General features: G+C 36.4%; 2 protein-coding genes across 11 annotated transcripts; both read right to left on the reverse strand.

Moving 5' to 3' along the window:
- Positions 1–3,818: 3,818 nt before the first annotated feature.
- Positions 3,819–5,156, reverse strand: LOC132547527 (sphingomyelin synthase-related protein 1-like). The gene has a single exon (XM_060211289.1). It carries the CDS (start codon positions 4,698–4,700, stop codon positions 3,879–3,881), a length of 822 nt encoding a protein of 273 aa, XP_060067272.1. The 5' UTR covers positions 4,701–5,156; the 3' UTR covers positions 3,819–3,878.
- A 7,173-nt stretch (positions 5,157–12,329) lies between these two features.
- Positions 12,330–17,723, reverse strand: LOC132547524 (uncharacterized). Of its 10 annotated transcripts, none has more exons than XM_060211287.1 (3): positions 17,524–17,723; positions 16,264–16,893; positions 12,330–16,218 (listed from the first exon to the last, which is right to left on the reverse strand). In XM_060211287.1, the coding sequence occupies exons 1-3, from the start codon at positions 17,686–17,688 to the stop codon at positions 14,113–14,115; spliced, it is 2,901 nt and encodes a 966-aa protein (XP_060067270.1). In that variant the 5' UTR covers positions 17,689–17,723; the 3' UTR covers positions 12,330–14,112. The 10 variants fall into 10 exon arrangements, with proteins under 10 accessions (XP_060067270.1, XP_060067265.1, XP_060067263.1 ...); XM_060211282.1 differs by having other exon boundaries at positions 16,264–16,758; positions 16,849–17,723; XM_060211280.1 differs by having other exon boundaries at positions 16,264–16,623; positions 16,669–17,723.
- Positions 17,724–17,761: the final 38 nt, after the last annotated feature.

Genomic DNA, 17,761 nt, shown 5'->3' on the forward strand with positions numbered 1-17,761 from the left:
GAACTCAGCAGATGAAATAGGTGAATAACAATCAACTTGAAAAGTGTTAATAATGTTAATTTTGAATTAAGTATAGTCTCAGACTGCTAAGTTAATTAGTGAACGGTGTATGGTACACACTGCGACCATTACTCAGATACGTAACATAGACTTAATACAGAAGTACAGATTTGGTTGTCTAAGTGACTTTGTCTCAATCCATTAGTTTCATCAGCTACTAACTGCTGAATTCTTGTTTCTTGTAACATCATCAACTGTATTGTTCTAATAGTTGTCATGACAACAGATTATGTTTGTATTGTATTTCCTTGTTCATTAGCCTTCTCTCTCTTGATTTTAATATATATTGGTTATCATTGTTATTTTTTTAATACGAACAAAATTTTCTTTTAATTACGTAATTATATATTTCGTCCATTATATTTTGCAATAAAGATTTCTTATTTTACCTAGTGTCTATTGATCACAGCACTCTAACGATCCAAGATCTTAAGTATGGATCATTACTTTGTCTTAAACTGACAATTAGTGAACGTCAGTCATATGGGATTTACATTAAGGTTTAAAACTAAGTAAGTCTGACAACATTTTTATGGCGCTAAACATACCCGCATTTCTAACAATCGGAATTTTACCAGACCAGTATCTAGAGCATGTCGTTAGTTTGTAGTGAAATGATGTTCATTATTGATATCCTGTGTAACTAATTATATAAGCAAGAAATTCAATTTCGCTATATTCGCGAAAAGAAAAGAAAACGCGAAATTAAATAACTAACGAACATTATTATAGCAATCAAAATATCAGAAAATGCTTGTTTTCTTGTTTACAACGATAAAGAAAGAGAAATGCGAAAATAAATACCTGTCAAGTAGCCCAAACCGAATAACCGCAAAATATATACACCGCGAAATTGAAAACAACACTATACATAACCCATCATCGTAGGAATTTCACGATTATACATACACGTATTTATTACAACCTGATGTATTTTGAAAATGAATAAATTCTAACAAAATTTGCTTATGGTTTCCTTTCATTGTATGCTATATACAATGATTTTTAATAAGTGGTCGAGTGGCGTAGTGGTAACGCACTCAGCTTCCACCTAGCCGTCCGAGGTTCGAATTCGTAACGGACGTGAAAAGGTAAGAGGTCAACTTGAAATAACTGTTTCGCAATTCTTGTAAGTTTATATCTAATGATTTTTAATATAAACTACGTCATTGACAGGGCTAAGGTATGAATGTTCTAAATATTAACACGTGTGCATTGTACATACGGAAATATGCCCTTATGCAGGTCCTGGTTCGCGGTTAATTGAAATTCTGATCGTGTATTTGCTTTAAAGAAAAGTCAATAACATGTTATTTGTCACAAGCTACGTACTACAATTTGTTTTGAGTGGTTTTGTGTACAGAATAAGGTGAGATTATATGCAGACACCATACACAAATCTATGGATTTATGAAAAGCATATTACACTGTAATATCTCCACCCGATAATTTCATCCACCTGTCTTGTCATCACCCTGTCATGCTATAATTCAATTATGTGACCATCCAGTAATGTACAAGCCACAAAAATTATATTTCTAGTGCTCGACACTAATCACCGATCCAGAAGGACTGCAGAGAGAGGGGCTACTTTTTTCCGGTTAGTAGTTCTTTGTTCTTTCTCTTTATATTATTTTATTTCATTGGGTCGACAGATAAATGTTTCAATGTCCAACATCTTCCGAAACCCTGAATCTACATCTGCACGACGATTTGTCTATACAACAGCCGATCCATTAGAACGTAAAGTATAACAGTAGAGTACATGAATGGTCGGGTCACAACAAGGTCTGACAACCTGTTGATCAGGAGTATCCATGAATCCTATCCCAAATAAACAGTAGATAAGGGATTGAGATATGGTGGCTCCAGGTTAACACGTGATGATTACTGTTACAGTATTCATGTCTCAAACGTCCCATTTCTCTAAATAAAGATATCTCCGGCTCTCAACTCATGACAGGTATATCTTAATCGTCTTTGTACTAAATGGGTCAGTTTAACAAATAGGTCGGTGTAAGGATGAGAGAAATAATTTCTTTATCTAAATGTTCACATTTAACCTGAGTGGATTCATATCTACTCTGTGATATATTTTTAGCAATTTTCAATCTTTATCACATTGTGGTGACTTTAAACCAAGTCAAGGAGGTCAAAGTTTAAAGTTCATTACATTACAAGCGCTAAGAATCTGTAACCGAGTGAGTAATTTCTTTATGAAAAAAATGTACTAACTTAAGTTGTTTAAGACACTAAATATTCGAAATTAATTACTGAAGACATAGATGTCCTGAAAAAAGGACACAAAAAGTTAATATTTAAAGACAATATGAAACATTCCGATCGAGTTTCAACGTGTACTGTTTCTATTTATATATAATCAATATTCAGATTAATGACAGTCTTGTCACGAAAAAATCACATTGAAATATAGTCTAAAAACTTAAATCGAATCAACACAATATTGTTTTGTTCACGGTTCACGTAAGAACATTGTTTTACTGTAGCTACAAAGTTCAAAACCATTGTGACGTGAATAACAGTCCTTCAAACTTCTCGACATATGAATGTATTCTACAGCACGATTTTCATGTATCTAAATATACCAGTGTCAAAACACGTGGGAAACTCGTCATCTGGCGAAATTGAGTTACATAAAATTAACGTCAATTTAACCCCTATTTATTTACTAAATTACCATTTGACGTGTTGTGAGGTATGTACCTGTATATATCGATACAAATCACGGAGGAGTACAGCCAACTAGCTTTCTCTAAGGCGACCTACGGTCAAGAAAGAGATGGCATGGAGTCGTCCTTAAGATTATAATTCCGCTATAATACCATGGTGAATTTTCCAGATCCCATTTCTAGTCAACAAAGACCAATTGATTAAATATAAGTTGACAGGGTTTTTTTTTACCGCAATAAGATAAATCTGATATATTTTGATTTAACAGTCTAGAATAAAAGATGGGAATATGAACACTTTAATCGTGATTCAAATTCGTCTCTCCAGACATGGCCATCCTTTCTTGTTTGTATAAATGTTACTTAGATAGTAAGCCTGATGACACTCCGATAACAATGAACAATATGGTTAGACAACCGTACGATCAAGCCATTATGTAGGTCATATACCCTAATCATTTGTATTGTTTACAAGAGATATCTGTCTTATATACGTAGACGATAGCGGGGAAGGTATTCACATAGGTACACGGCATTAGAAACATGCGGAATGTCGTGTGTTAAGGAAACATAATGTGTTTGCCTTGTTAATGCTTGGTCGAAAAACGACAGAACTTTCATTACTTTGGAACAGTATTAAATGATGTGTAAAGGCACAACTCGATTTTTCTTTGTCGGTTTTATTAGAAATAATCACATACATCATATCCCTGATATGTATGAATGGTATAAATTGCAGGGGTGATTCCAGCAAACTTCAGATTAAAACTTGGTTTGATTTATGTAATTACTGAAATCTTGAAATTGAAAATCAAAGAAGAATCGAATTCTAACTGAGATATCTTCCCATGATAACTTTGATCAATCTTTGTGTTTGCTTGTCACTGTAGACACTCAAAAACCGATCTGAGCAATTAATTCATGAGATCTTAAAATATTCTGCATTATGCATTGCACATGTAACATTACGATATCAAGAAATGTCTACACTTTCCTGGATAATGGACTGTTACCATGGACTCTCGATATGTGTATTTTTTTAGTATTACAGAAAACATAGTTCTCACGTACAGTATGGTTAATATATATGATGTAATTAGAGAGTTTCCCTGATTAAACATGTAAGGCTTATGTAGTTATGATTTCTCGAAGCTTACTGTCTGTATTTGGTTCGAACCATTCCGCCACCATGTCCACGTATTTCCACGGAAGAGTACTTGTCCGTTCCTTAACTAGAACACAATGGTAGGCTGTGAATACCTGATAAGATATATAGAATGCTATGACAACATCAATTGTATAATGTCCTCTGCACAACAGAATGAATATAATCCCGCTGATATTTAAACACCAAGTAATGCCGCGAATAAAACAGCGAGACCTTGGAGCGTACTCGTTAATAAATAGGTTCAAAATTGTTAAAATTGTAGTATGTCCACTAAATATATAGTCACCACAGGTCTTAGCACCAGTCATCTGCAACCCAAAGCGGGTGTAAAATTGATACGCCCTGTGTAGTTTGTCCCATACGTTCGATTCAGGAAAAGTATAACACTTCTTGTTAACGTCCGGAACGGGCAGTGAAGTTACAAGAATACATACACTCCTCAGCCAGTACATGGTACCAGCTATAAGAAATGTCCTATGGGCGATTTGAAATCCTTTTTTATGAATTGACGTAACAACAGCCCATAAAAGTACCTCCGTGGCCAGGCAAATCTCGGCAGCATGTGCAGCCCACGGTTTGTAAGGTAGATTGTCCAACACTAAGTCCGGGAGAGGAGGGTATTTATCCCTGTCCGGCAGACGGTCATTTACAAAGATGACCGCTACACTTACTGTTACGTGAGCAACAAACAGGTATACAACACTAACTAGTACTTTAAACAAACTTTGTGACGTTTGAGGCGTTATACTTTTGCCGAATAAGTCAAAATATTTGGATCCCATTTTTCAGGATGGAACTGTTGCTTGCTTGTGTTCTTAATACTTTAAAAGATGATGCGGCACGGCGACCACAAGGTACATCCTTATACAGATAACGTCAGGCAGGTGTAAACTTCAGACTGGATACTGAACCATTTCACACGTGATATTGATTGTTACAACGTACACAGTGTGCCCGTTGAGAAGCGCTTAAAATTTTGTCGATATCCTTTAACTTCAAGAACAATTCTTCGTGTAGTTGAATTAACGAACAATGCAACATATATGCCCGATTAGTCACGCCCCCTTACAGAAACTGTATGAACGGTTGTCTTAAATTCACGTGACCGGCATTTACAACTTCGTCATGTGACCACACATTTCAACCTGATTATGATACAGTGTATCGTGTTGTATAAGTTAGATCCCTTCATTGACAATCAGATATATTTCACTGTATATAATCCTTGTAAATAACCCGATTTAGCCCCTGATAATGACAAGGGGCCCAACTGGACTTCACTAATCTACATTATCATGATAGGGTAACTACTCGTTATATAAGACTCGACATAGTAAACGTAAACGATATCTGTCATACGCATAAAAACGAATTGATCTGCCTTGTTGTCAATATGATGACAGTGTGGGTGGAGCCATCTGTAAATGAAACACGAGAGTATCAGAGGAAAGTATTTTTAATGTAAATGTCATTGCTAAAAATAGTATTAATTCAGATTGCACACAAACTATAACAGTGATAAGCTTCAAAACAATATCAAGACCATTCATTACACAACTGGATGAACAACAGAATTATCATCTCAGTACTTGCACCAGTGTCGCTGGATAAGTGACTAACTATGTAGTATATAGTTGTATGAGTTAAAGTTATATGATTATAGGTTTATAGTTCTAGATTTTACACGGGTAAACGGTACATGTATAGAAAATCTTAAATGGACTTTTATTCATATAGTATTAATGAAACAAGCCGTAGATTTTCTTCCATTTTAACAAGCATCTGGCGAGTTATAATGGAATTTCAGAGTCGATAGATTTTTTTTTTTCAAAAGTCGTGTAAGTTAACATTTTATTAGGCTGATGCACAATCAGAAATCGGCATAATTCTCACTGTACAGCTAGCTCTCCGTTATGTCACGTATAAGAAAGACATTTATGTAATGTCTTATTCTTTATAATATAGTAGCCTGTGCATAAAAGGCAAGTATACAACTGACTATGTTAAGCTATATTGTGGGGAGGGCTTACACGATCAAGCGAGTGTTTCTGTGTGATAAAGGAACTTAAATACGGAAAAGCGACTTAAGTGTATAACATTAAATTGTTTATGTTCTGAAGATGTGTTGTTGACCGATTTGATATCTGAAACCAATCTTGTGTGATTCAAATTAATTCATTTTTCTTTTGTTTTCAGCATTTGTCACTTAATTCAGACACAGAGAGGAAAATGTCTGACATATGGAGGAATGCTGTTTCTATGCATGTTTTTGGCGTGTGGTAAAATAATCTGTTTTCCAATGACATGGAATTGTTTTGAACTTCCGACATAGATTTGCATAAAAAAAGTGCACCTAAATTTAGACTATTGATGTAATGGAAAAGGTAGCCGGTCCAGGGAGCCTTCACATACAAAGCTTTGTTCGATAGTGGGACCGTATATATCCGATAGTGGGACCGTATATATCCGATTGTGGGACCGTATATATCCGATTATTACTGCAGATCGGGGAGGAAATGTGTGTTGTGAGTGAGTCTGATCAGATGTTTTATTTAAACAGGAAACAAAGCTATTGTTTTTCGTTATCACATAGCAGACAGAAGCATTAAATACAACAAACATGTGTGAAAGGAAAATCGTGACAGCGCTGACCATGTCAGTTACATGACACCATCTAAAACTATCACATTTCATAGGTAACATTTGTCAAAACAGCGAGCTGATACAAAATTAAAGCTAAAGAAAAGTACACTTGTGAAACATGTATATTGATGACGGGTCATTTACATTGTTCACTCATTTGCAAGCTGTTTTCTTAATGCTATGTTAGTAAAAATAAATTCACTGAAACCACGAAGATGTGTGATACTTGGAAAAGTATGAGAGTTATAATGCTTGGGGGAAAAAAATCATGAAATCACATGTTTGACACGTGTATGGCATTCCCCGCCCTCTACATTGATCAAAGGCACAACTTTTCATATAAACATACTACATTGATTGGAATTGATGAACATTTATAAGTCCAAGTCCCTGGAATCAGTAGATAAGTCATCAAATTTGCTACTATTTGATGTTGACAGACAACACAACCTGAGAGTGAAACATTATTTGAAATTAAGATAAAATACGCATATGTGTATTTTTTTTTTGTATATGGGATATGGAATTTTGAATTCGTATGATGTTTCTGTGTTCAATTGGCCCCCTGTTTTAAGATATCGTTCTCAAGAAAGTTATCAAAATACAACAATATGACATCAGTTATATACTGAAACACATAAGGAGCTACAAAAAAAATCGGCTGGTACAAAATAGATAAATAAATACACAAAACAGAGTCATGGTAGACCTGTTACATATTGTAAAACTGACGCAAACAACAGGAAAGATACAACATTTGCCTGTCATACACACGGGACTTCCGAGGTTAATAAGTAGGTCGTTCTAAATCGCGTGTCTAAGTTATATTAGCGTTCCAGTGATGTAATCCTATCGACTTGCTCTGAGTTATCTACCACACACCAGTATGTCGTGATAATATCAAATTGTCTAAATTTGTGTATTTGATAAAAAAGACATCAATGGATTTCGCAATAACACCAACGTTGACTATGGGGTGATCGAGGACTGGTAGATAGGGAAATTCTTGTAAATGAACATCTGGTTTAATAATGTTGCTTTTCTTTTTATTTCAATTGTGAATTTAACACACATTATGATTATCAATGACTGCAGTATTAAACAACGCGACAAGAGTATTTGACTAGTTAGTTTGAACAGATTTATATATAGACTGTATCAGACTAACGACGATTTGACGTTCTGTACGATTTTTTAAAACATGCCAATATTTTTAACTGAAATCTTATTTAAAGGGATAAGGAAAAAATATTTGCTGACCAAAGAACAGGAAAACACCCAAAAAACTTTCAACACTTTCTTTGATAATCAGTCGTCCTTATTCAAAATATAGTGCACCAAGCAATATGATATAATTCACCAGCCTATGAATTACGGCCGTACCATTTAAACAAGTGTCATAATTCATTTCAGTTGTGTAGTTGACAAGTATTTTGGAAATAAAGAAAGTCTTTTTTTAGATTTGAAATAATACAGGAGAAAAGGCCTTAAACAGCTTATTAGCTGGTCATTTTAACTTACTCTTCGTGGCTAATTTTTAAAATACCGAAAATAAACATAGTAAACTAAATGTACTGGAAAATTAACCTGCTAGAGCTAGGTAAACATGGTGATTATTATCTACTCTTTGAAAAAAGACACTATTTGTGTTCTTATATGTAACAATGTATACATATCCGGCTAATAAACACAGAGTATTTACATACTCTGACTGTACAGTCACCACAATGAATTATAATCAGATCACTGATGTAGTGACTTAATCCCGGAATTCATTTTAAGTGTATGTATAGACAGCGAATTTAATTTACGTAAACGTTAAAATAAGGTAAAACTGAAACAAAGAACTTTAAGGTACGTCACTTTATACAAAGATAAGTTCACTAAGATATAAACGTTATTTGCGTAAGAAATTCACGCGTCAGGGTATTTTAGCAGCTTATAGTTTTGTTTCATAACTTGTTAATCCGCTTTAATGTATTGAGCACAGGGTGTTTTTTAATCACCATGGCGCATTTGTGTGTTCTTGTTTTTAACCTTACGATTTAACATTAGATCACGAATTTGTTTCAATCCCTTTACTTAATAGAACAAGGGGTGGATTTAGATAACAGAAGACCCTATTATAAATAGACAATACCACTTGTCGAATTGTTGTGTTGTGCTGTACATTAGCTGTCTGACACTATAATGGTATGGCCAAGTAATAGATTTAGCATGCTCGCAGCTAGTTATCTTCCTTACAAAAAAAGAAATGAATCTATTCAATGATAACACACACAATAAAGGAAGTGATTGGAATTTATTACTTTGAATCAACGAATTCGATGATTTTTGGAAATGTTCTAATCTTTGAATGGACTAAGACCCCATCATCTGATTGGATTAAGCTGGGATCTTAATTGTGAAATAAAACAGATATCTAAATGTTTTTAATATTTAATACGTTGTGGCCCAGCTCTTTATCATAAAATTAGGTTTAATCGGGGGTCTTATACAAGATTGCATGTTCAAACAAGGGAAGAAAAAATATTTATTTTAACTTTTACAATTTGTTATGGACAATAAATAATTATCAAAGTTAATCCTTATAATTTAATCATTCAACGATGACTTTACAAAATAATGCCTTATTTTTTTATAGTGAAATTATAAAAAAAATGAAAAAAAATGGCCAATGAAAACCCTTGTTTCGAAGAGGAATACATTTTAAAAACAGATATTCTTTTGCATCTTTTGCTTCACAACCGTCACTAACTATATACACTTAGACCAAAATGATTATTCGCTCTCGATATCATAATCCAGTCTATAACAAGGGGCCCAATAGGCCTGCATCGATCACCTGGCTAATTAAACTATCTAGTCATTTAACTGAACTTTTGTAATCTACCATTAAATAATAAGTATTGCTTAACACAGCGTCTGTAAACCATCTAAATATATCATTCATGTGCAAATTAAATCCTGTATCTCTTATAGTTTACTACGTATGGGCCGCAAATACTGACATTGAAAAAGGTATTTCAAAAGTCATACTTTAAAACAATTCTACAAATCACAATAGAAAATGTCTGGAATTTTTCTGACATAAAAATGACATACAAAATTAATAACTGAAGACTACATCAGAGCAATTTTTTCTGAACAAATTTTGTCAAGAACCGCTCGGTCGTTCATGACTTTTAGCGATATGTAGAAAAAGTTGACGGATGCCACGGTATGACATTTGGCTTGCATCTAGACGTCCGCGGTTCGATTCCCGAAACGGACGTGAAAAGGTTTAAACACGAGATAATAGCATCTTTCAATATAAATGAAGAAATATATACAGTATGGAAAGAAAATGATGAATGAAACGGTAGGTTACAGCTGTTTCATCCTTGTAGGACTCGTCATCGTTAGTGTATCAGGTACCATGTCTATCACTACAAAAATTATCTAGGGATCTCCGAACAGTTTAATGTGCAGTTAACAGTTATCAATGTGAATGTTCCGCCCGTAGTATGTAATCGCTGTGTATTACCTGAAGGGTGTTTCATTGACAGGTTGATATAATTTAGATCAAGATAAGGTATCGTACACATAAAAGAATTATTTGTTGACGTTTGGGCGCCTCTGATTTTGACATTCCCTTAGTCATTTGGTTTATGTATTTATATATCTTGATGAAATGATACTATCGCATATGACGTTTACTGGGTCAATTGCCCATATGAAGGCCCAGTGTTACTCTGAGGTGGGGTCTTCGTGTAGTTAGTAGTTACCTAACATTATATAATTAGATACGTTAGATATAGAAGATACAGCAAACTGCATACTTGCCAACCCTTTGTTACAATTTTTTTAATAATTCGGTATTTTGACATTTTCAGTGTATCCTTTAAACCTGTCAAAATTGCTGCACATATTTTTTAACAAGAAATGGACAGGAGAATGACTCAATGTGTATCTTGAAAAAAAATAACTTTTTTTGTTCGACAGAGTGATCAGTCGAACGGCTATACCAATCACACATAAACCGATTATCGTTAACATGATCAAGCCACATAGACGATACACCGATTGAAAGTCATATCTGACGCTAAATATTGTTTTTATTACATACCTTTAATTTGAACTAATTAGAGATTAATTATGAAATATACTATTCCTTTGTACGATATGAAGCTGGACGTATTTGGTGCTCTCTAGTTAGCCTGTTGGTTCCGTTGTACGATATGAAGCTGGACATATTTGGTGCTCTCTAGTTAGCCTGTTGGTTCCGTTGTACGATATGAAGCTGGACATATTTGGTGCTTTTTAGTTAGCCTGTTGGTTCCGTTGTACGATATGAAGCTGGACATATTTGGTGCTCTCTAGTTAGCCTGTTGGTTCCGTTGTACGATATGAAGCTGGACATATTTGGTGCTTTTCAGTTAGCCTGTTGGTTCCGTTGTACGATATGAAGCTGGACATATTTGGTGCTTTTCAGTTAGCCTGTTGGTTCCGTTGTACGATATGAAGCTGGACATATTTGGTGCTGTTCAGTTAGCCTGTTGGTTCCGTTGTACGATATGAAGCTGGACATATTTGGTGCTTTTCAGTTAGCCTGTTGGTTCCGTTGTACGATATGAAGCTGGACATATTTGGTGCTTTTCAGTTAGCCTGTTGGTTCCGTTGTACGATATGAAGCTGGACATATTTGGTGCTGTTCAGTTAGCCTGTTGGTTCCGTTGTACGATATGAAGCTGGACATATTTGGTGCTTTTCAGTTAGCCTGTTGGTTCCGTTGTACGATATGAAGCTGGACATATTTGGTGCTCTCTAGTTAGCCTGTTGGTTCCGTTGTACGATATGAAGCTGGACATATTTGGTGCTGTTCAGTTAGCCTGTTGGTTCCGTTGTACGATATGAAGCTGGACATATTTGGTGCTCTCTAGTTAGCCTGTTGGTTCCGTTGTACGATATGAAGCTGGACATATTTGGTGCTCTCTAGTTAGCCTGTTGGTTCCGTTGTACGATATGAAGCTGGACATATTTGGTGCTCTCTAGTTAGCCTGTTGGTTCCGTTGTACGATATGAAGCTGGACATATTTGGTGCTCTCTAGTTAGCCTGTTGGTTCCGTTGTACGATATGAAGCTGGACATATTTGGTGCTTTTCAGTTAGCCTGTTGGTTCCGTTGTACGATATGAAGCTGGACATATTTGGTGCTCTCTAGTTAGCCTGTTGGTTCCGTTGTACGATATGAAGCTGGACATATTTGGTGCTGTTCAGTTAGCCTGTTGGTTCCGTTGTACGATATGAAGCTGGACATATTTGGTGCTTTTCAGTTAGCCTGTTGGTTCCGTTGTACGATATGAAGCTGGACATATTTGGTGCTGTTCAGTTAGCCTGTTGGTTCCGTTGTACGATATGAAGCTGGACATATTTGGTGCTTTTCAGTTAGCCTGTTGGTTCCGTTGTACGATATGAAGCTGGACATATTTGGTGCTTTTTAGTTAGCCTGTTGGTTCCGTTCTATGTCTTGTTTTACTTTGGATTATGATTATGTTTATATGATGGTATTTTGTTTATTATTTTAACATGAGTTGGAAACTGTAATGTTTTATTTCAAATAATGCCATTCAGCTAACAGCTGTACATTCATCCTTAGGAATATCATGTAGCTTATAATTCGAAATATGGTTTGCAGGGATACTAGTAGCATTGGGAAAGGGCAACATGAACACCTTACATCCAATCATATACTTGTAATTGGGTGAATTGAACGAAGCAAAATTCAAATTAATTGCAGCGCTATTTATTTGACAGTTTATAGCTTTTTCTATCGTTATACTGTTTGAATACATCAACACTTTTGGTGTAAACGTCAATATCATGTCGTTGTAAAACATTCCTTGGTATTAAAGCTTCGTGGTTTTTTTCATCATATCGTGATTAACAACTGAATGGCTGGTCAGTTTACAATACAACATTACACTAAGTAGACTAAATAGGTTGTCTAAATCATACGGCCAGGTTAACCAATACAGCGTCACATTTATTGACCCCCATATAATTTTGATTGAAGTTTTCGTGTCATTGAATATCCATTCTTTCATTTAAAAAACTTATGCCAATATATCATTAAATAGACGCTTAACTGAATGCCAATTTGACATCGGTATATTTAAACCAGGGTCAAAACACTGGCGCTTGTGACGTTTATGTGCACGCATTGCATGCGTGTATTGTAAGTCAGACCAGTCATTCATGACTAAACTAGTTTATCAATAAGTCTACTATAATGATAGAGCACCATGATTGTTATCTCAGTATACAAAACAAATATTTATTGTCTACTATCACAGCTCTCTGTGGAGTATCATTTAAGTCCGTTAGTGCAGGAGTACTATGATATCATTACTAACATTTACAAATGTGACGTCATTACAAAGTACACAATCCGTCCAGCCATTCATAGTGGTATATCAAATCTTTACTTGAAGTGTATGCATTTAATAGGGGTCAAGGGAGCTGCTTGGTTAGGGTGTGGTGAAGCTCTGGCAGAGGTTTTTGGGGGTTTTGGGGTGAGGGTAAGAGGGGGCAAGCCCCCTGAATCTATCGGGTTTTAAGTGATCAGAAAAGCTGAAAAATACTGATATTACTTAATTACCATAATCAACTTACAAATATGGTAATTTCTATGTCTATCTGCTCTGTGGCACGTTCAGCAGTATGAAAGGCTTCACACTTTAACTTTAACTTGAAGCTGTCTTTCATGTTTTATGCAATATTATTCTGGTTTGTATATATTACAGGTTGTAAATTTCAAAATGAAGAATGAAGCAGAGACAAACATGTTTTGAAGTTCTTCTAGTATTTGTCAGTAATGCTAGGGGTCTAAAAACTTGAATTTCCAGGAGGCGACTTTGGAAAATCTTTCTAGACCGAAATAAATGTGATAATAAAACGGTATCAGATACACTCACTTCATAATTCAACCAATGTCATGATTTTCAATTCTAGTATTTAAGGATGTGGAAAAGAACATGGTTGTGTGTACATTTAGAAATTTTTATCATATTGAAATTTTTTGTCTTTCATTTAACTGACAAGACAATGTTTATTAAAAGGAAAAATCAATCTAGTTAAGGTAGCAATGTTGTCGTTATAACGATATATCTGGATTATTTTAGCCTTTACTGTTACAAGCTCTAATATGCCTTGCCTATTGTGTAACGTTTGTTCAATGACTTTTACAAGACAAATGCAAAATTTCTAAAATATCGTTAACTGTTGCAAGCTCTCATGTTTAAAGACTTTTCACGATGCGACAAAGTAGTACAATCTTTTGACATTTATGAGATGTAACATAATATAGGACGTCCCTTAAGTGTTGAGGCGATAGGGGTGTTTCCAAAGTCGAGAGAAACAACTAACACGTGCCAAGGATTTAGGTCCACGATCAATTTCTTGGCCTCCCAGTTTGTGACCTTAAATGGAGATAAGAGATTATATCGCCTGTGGCTCTTCAAGAGAACATGACAGAGTCAATATACAACAATAAATCCATAAAGGTAGAATATCAAGTAATAACAGTATCCAAGTATATGACATACTTATAATGTTCGTGACATACTGAGGTCGACATTACAGATGGTGATACCTTAAACACTACTGGAGATGAGGTCGACATTACAGATGGTGATACCTTAAACACTACTGGAGATGAGGTCGACATTACAGATGGTGATACCTTAAACAGTACGCGAGATGAGGTCGACATTACAGAGGGTGATACCTTAAACACTACTGGAGATGAGGTCGTCATTACAGATGTTGATACCTTAAACACTACTGGAGATGAGGTCGCCATTACAGAGGGTGATACCTTAAACACTACTGGAGATGAGGTCGCCATTACAGATGGTGATACTTTAAACACTACTGGAGATGAGGTCGACATTGTAGATGGTGATACCTTAAACACTACTGGAGATGAGGTCGCCATTACAGATGGTGATAGCTTAAACACTACTGGAGATGAGGTCGCCATTACAGATGGTGATACCTTAAACACTACTGGAGATGAGGTCGCCATTACAGATGGTGATAGCTTAAACACTACTGGAAATGAGAGCGCCATTACAGATGGTGATACCTTAAACACTACTGGAGATGAGGTCGACATTACAGATGTTGATACCTTTAGCACTACTGGTGATGAGGTCGCCATTACAGATGTTGATACCTTAAACACTACTGGAGATGAGGTCGACAATACAGATGGTGATAGCTTAAACACTACTGGAGATGAGGTCGCCATTACAGATGGTGATACCTTAAACACTACTGGAGATGAGGTCGACATTACAGATGGTGATACTTTAAACACAACTGGAGATGAGGTCGACATTACAGATGGTGATACTTTAAACACAACTGGAGATGAGATCGACATTACAGATGGTGATACTTCAAACACTATTGGAGATGAGGTCGCCATTACAGATGGTGATACCTTAAACACTACTAGAGATGAAGTCGCCATTACAGATGGTGATACCTTAAACAGTATTGGAGATGAGGTCGCCATTACAGATGGTGATACCTTAAACACTACTGGAGATGAGGTCGACATTGTAGATGTTGATACCTTAAACACTACTGGAGATGAGGTCGACATTACAGATGGTGATACTTTAAACACAACTGGAGATGAGGTCGACATTGTAGATGTTGATACTTTAAACACTACTGGAGATGAGGTCGACATTACAGATGTTGATACCTTAAACACTACTAGAGATGAAGTCGCCATTACAGATGGTGATACCTTAAACAGTATTGGAGATGAGGTCGCCATTACAGATGGTGATACCTTAAACACTACTGGAGATGAGGTCGCCATTTTAGATGTTGATACCTTAAACACTACTGGAGATGAGGTCGCCATTACAGATGTTGATACCTTAAACACTACTGGAGATGAGGTCGACATTACAGATGGTGATACCTTAAACACTACTGGAGATGAGGTCGCCATTGTAGATGTTGATACCTTAAACACTACTGGAGATGAGGTCGCCATTACAGATGGTGATACCTTAAACACTACTGGAGATGAGGTCGACATTACAGATGGTGATACCTTAAACACTACTGGAGATGAGGTCGACATTACAGATGGTGATACCTTAAACACTACTGGAGATGAGGTCGCCATTACAGATGTTGATACCTTAAACACTACTGGAGATGAGGTCGCCATTGTAGATGTTGATACCTTAAACACTACTGGAGATGAGGTCGACATTACAGATGTTGATACCTTAAACACTACTGGAGATGAGGTCGACATTGTAGATGTTGATACCTTAAACACTACTGGAGATGAGGTCGCCATTACAGATGGTGATACCTTAAACACTACTGGAGATGAGGTCGACATTACAGATGTTGATACCTTAAACACTACTAGAGATGAAGTCGCCATTACAGATGGTGATACCTTAAACAGTATTGGAGATGAGGTCGCCATTACAGATGGTGATACCTTAAACACTACTGGAGATGAGGTCGCCATTGTAGATGTTGATACCTTAAACACTACTGGAGATGAGGTCGCCATTACAGATGTTGATACCTTAAACACTACTGGAGATGAGGTCGACATTACAGATGGTGATACCTAAAACACTACTGGAGATGAGGTCGCCATTGTAGATGTTGATACCTTAAACACTACTGGAGATGAGGTCGCCATTACAGATGTTGATACCTTAAACACTACTGGAGATGAGGTCGACATTACAGATGGTGATACCTTAAACACTACTGGAGATGAGGTCGCTATTGTAGATGTTGATACCTTAAACACTACTGGAGATGAGGTCGCCATTACAGATGGTGATACCTTAAACACTACTGGAGATGAGGTCGACATTACAGATGGTGATACCTTAAACACTACTGGAGATGAGGTCGACATTACAGATGGTGATACCTTAAACACTACTGGAGATGAGGTCGACATTACAGATGGTGATACCTTAAACACTACTGGAGATGAGGTCGCCATTACAGATGGTGATACCTTAAACACTACTGGAGATGAGGTCGACATTACAGATGTTGATACCTTAAACACTACTGGAGATGAGGTCGACATTGTAGATGTTGATACCTTAAACACTACTGGAGATGAGGTCGCCATTACAGATGGTGATACCTTAAACACTACTGGAAATGAAGTCGCCATTACAGATGGTGATACCTTAAACACTACTGGAGATGAGGTCGACATTGTAGATGTTGATACCTTAAACACTACTGGAGATGAGGTCGCCATTACAGATGTTGATACCTTAAACACTACTGGAGATGAGGTCGACATTGTAGATGTTGATACCTTAAACACTACTGGAGATGAGGTCGACATTGTAGATGTTGATACCTTAAACACTACTGGAGATGAGGTCGACATTGTAGATGTTGATACCTTAAACACTACTGGAAATGAAGTCGCCATTACAGATGGTGATACCTTAAACACTACTAGAGATGAAGTCGCCATTACAGATGGTGATACCTTAAACACTACTGGAGATGAGGTCGACATTACAGATGTTGATACCTTAAACACTACTGGAGATGAGGTCGACATTGTAGATGTTGATACCTTAAACACTACTGGAGATGAGGTCGACATTACAGATGTTGATACCTTAAACACTACTGGAGATGAGGTCGCCATTGTAGATGTTGATACCTTAAACACTACTGGAGATGAAGTCGCCATTACAGATGGTGATACCTTAAACACTACTAGAGATGAAGTCGCCATTACAGATGTTGATACCTTAAACACTACTGGAGATGAAGTCGCCATTACAGATGGTGATACCTTAAACACTACTAGAGATGAAGTCGCCATTACAGATGGTGATACCTTAAACACTACTGGAGATGAGGTCGACATTACAGATGGTGATACCTTAAACACTACTGGAGATGAGGTCGCCATTACAGATGGTGATACCTTAAACACTACTAGAGATGAAGTCGCCATTACAGATGTTGATACCTTAAACACTACTGGAGATGAAGTCGCCATTACAGATGGTGATACCTTAAACACTACTAGAGATGAAGTCGCCATTACAGATGGTGATACCTTAAACACTACTGGAGATGAGGTCGACATTACAGATGTTGATACCTTAAACACTACT

The sequence above is a fragment of the Ylistrum balloti genome, unplaced genomic scaffold (assembly GCF_031769215.1).
Source record: "Ylistrum balloti isolate Yb309-2 unplaced genomic scaffold, AGI_CSIRO_Ybal_v1 Utg369958, whole genome shotgun sequence".
Classification (NCBI taxonomy): Eukaryota; Metazoa; Mollusca; class Bivalvia; order Pectinida; family Pectinidae; genus Ylistrum; species Ylistrum balloti.

What these genes read in the sequence shown, in the direction of transcription:
- LOC132547524 (XM_060211278.1), bottom strand. Translation starts at nt 17,688, where the DNA reads ATGGCGACTTCATCTCTAGTAGTGTTTAAGGTATCACCATCTGTAATG. An exon ending in CATCTCCAGTAGTGTTTAAG is followed by an intron (nt 16,219 to 16,263) that starts GTATCAACATCT and finishes GTAGTGTTTTAG; the next exon opens with GTATCACCATCTGTAATGTC.
- LOC132547527 (XM_060211289.1), bottom strand. Translation starts at nt 4,700, where the DNA reads ATGGGATCCAAATATTTTGACTTATTCGGCAAAAGTATAACGCCTCAA.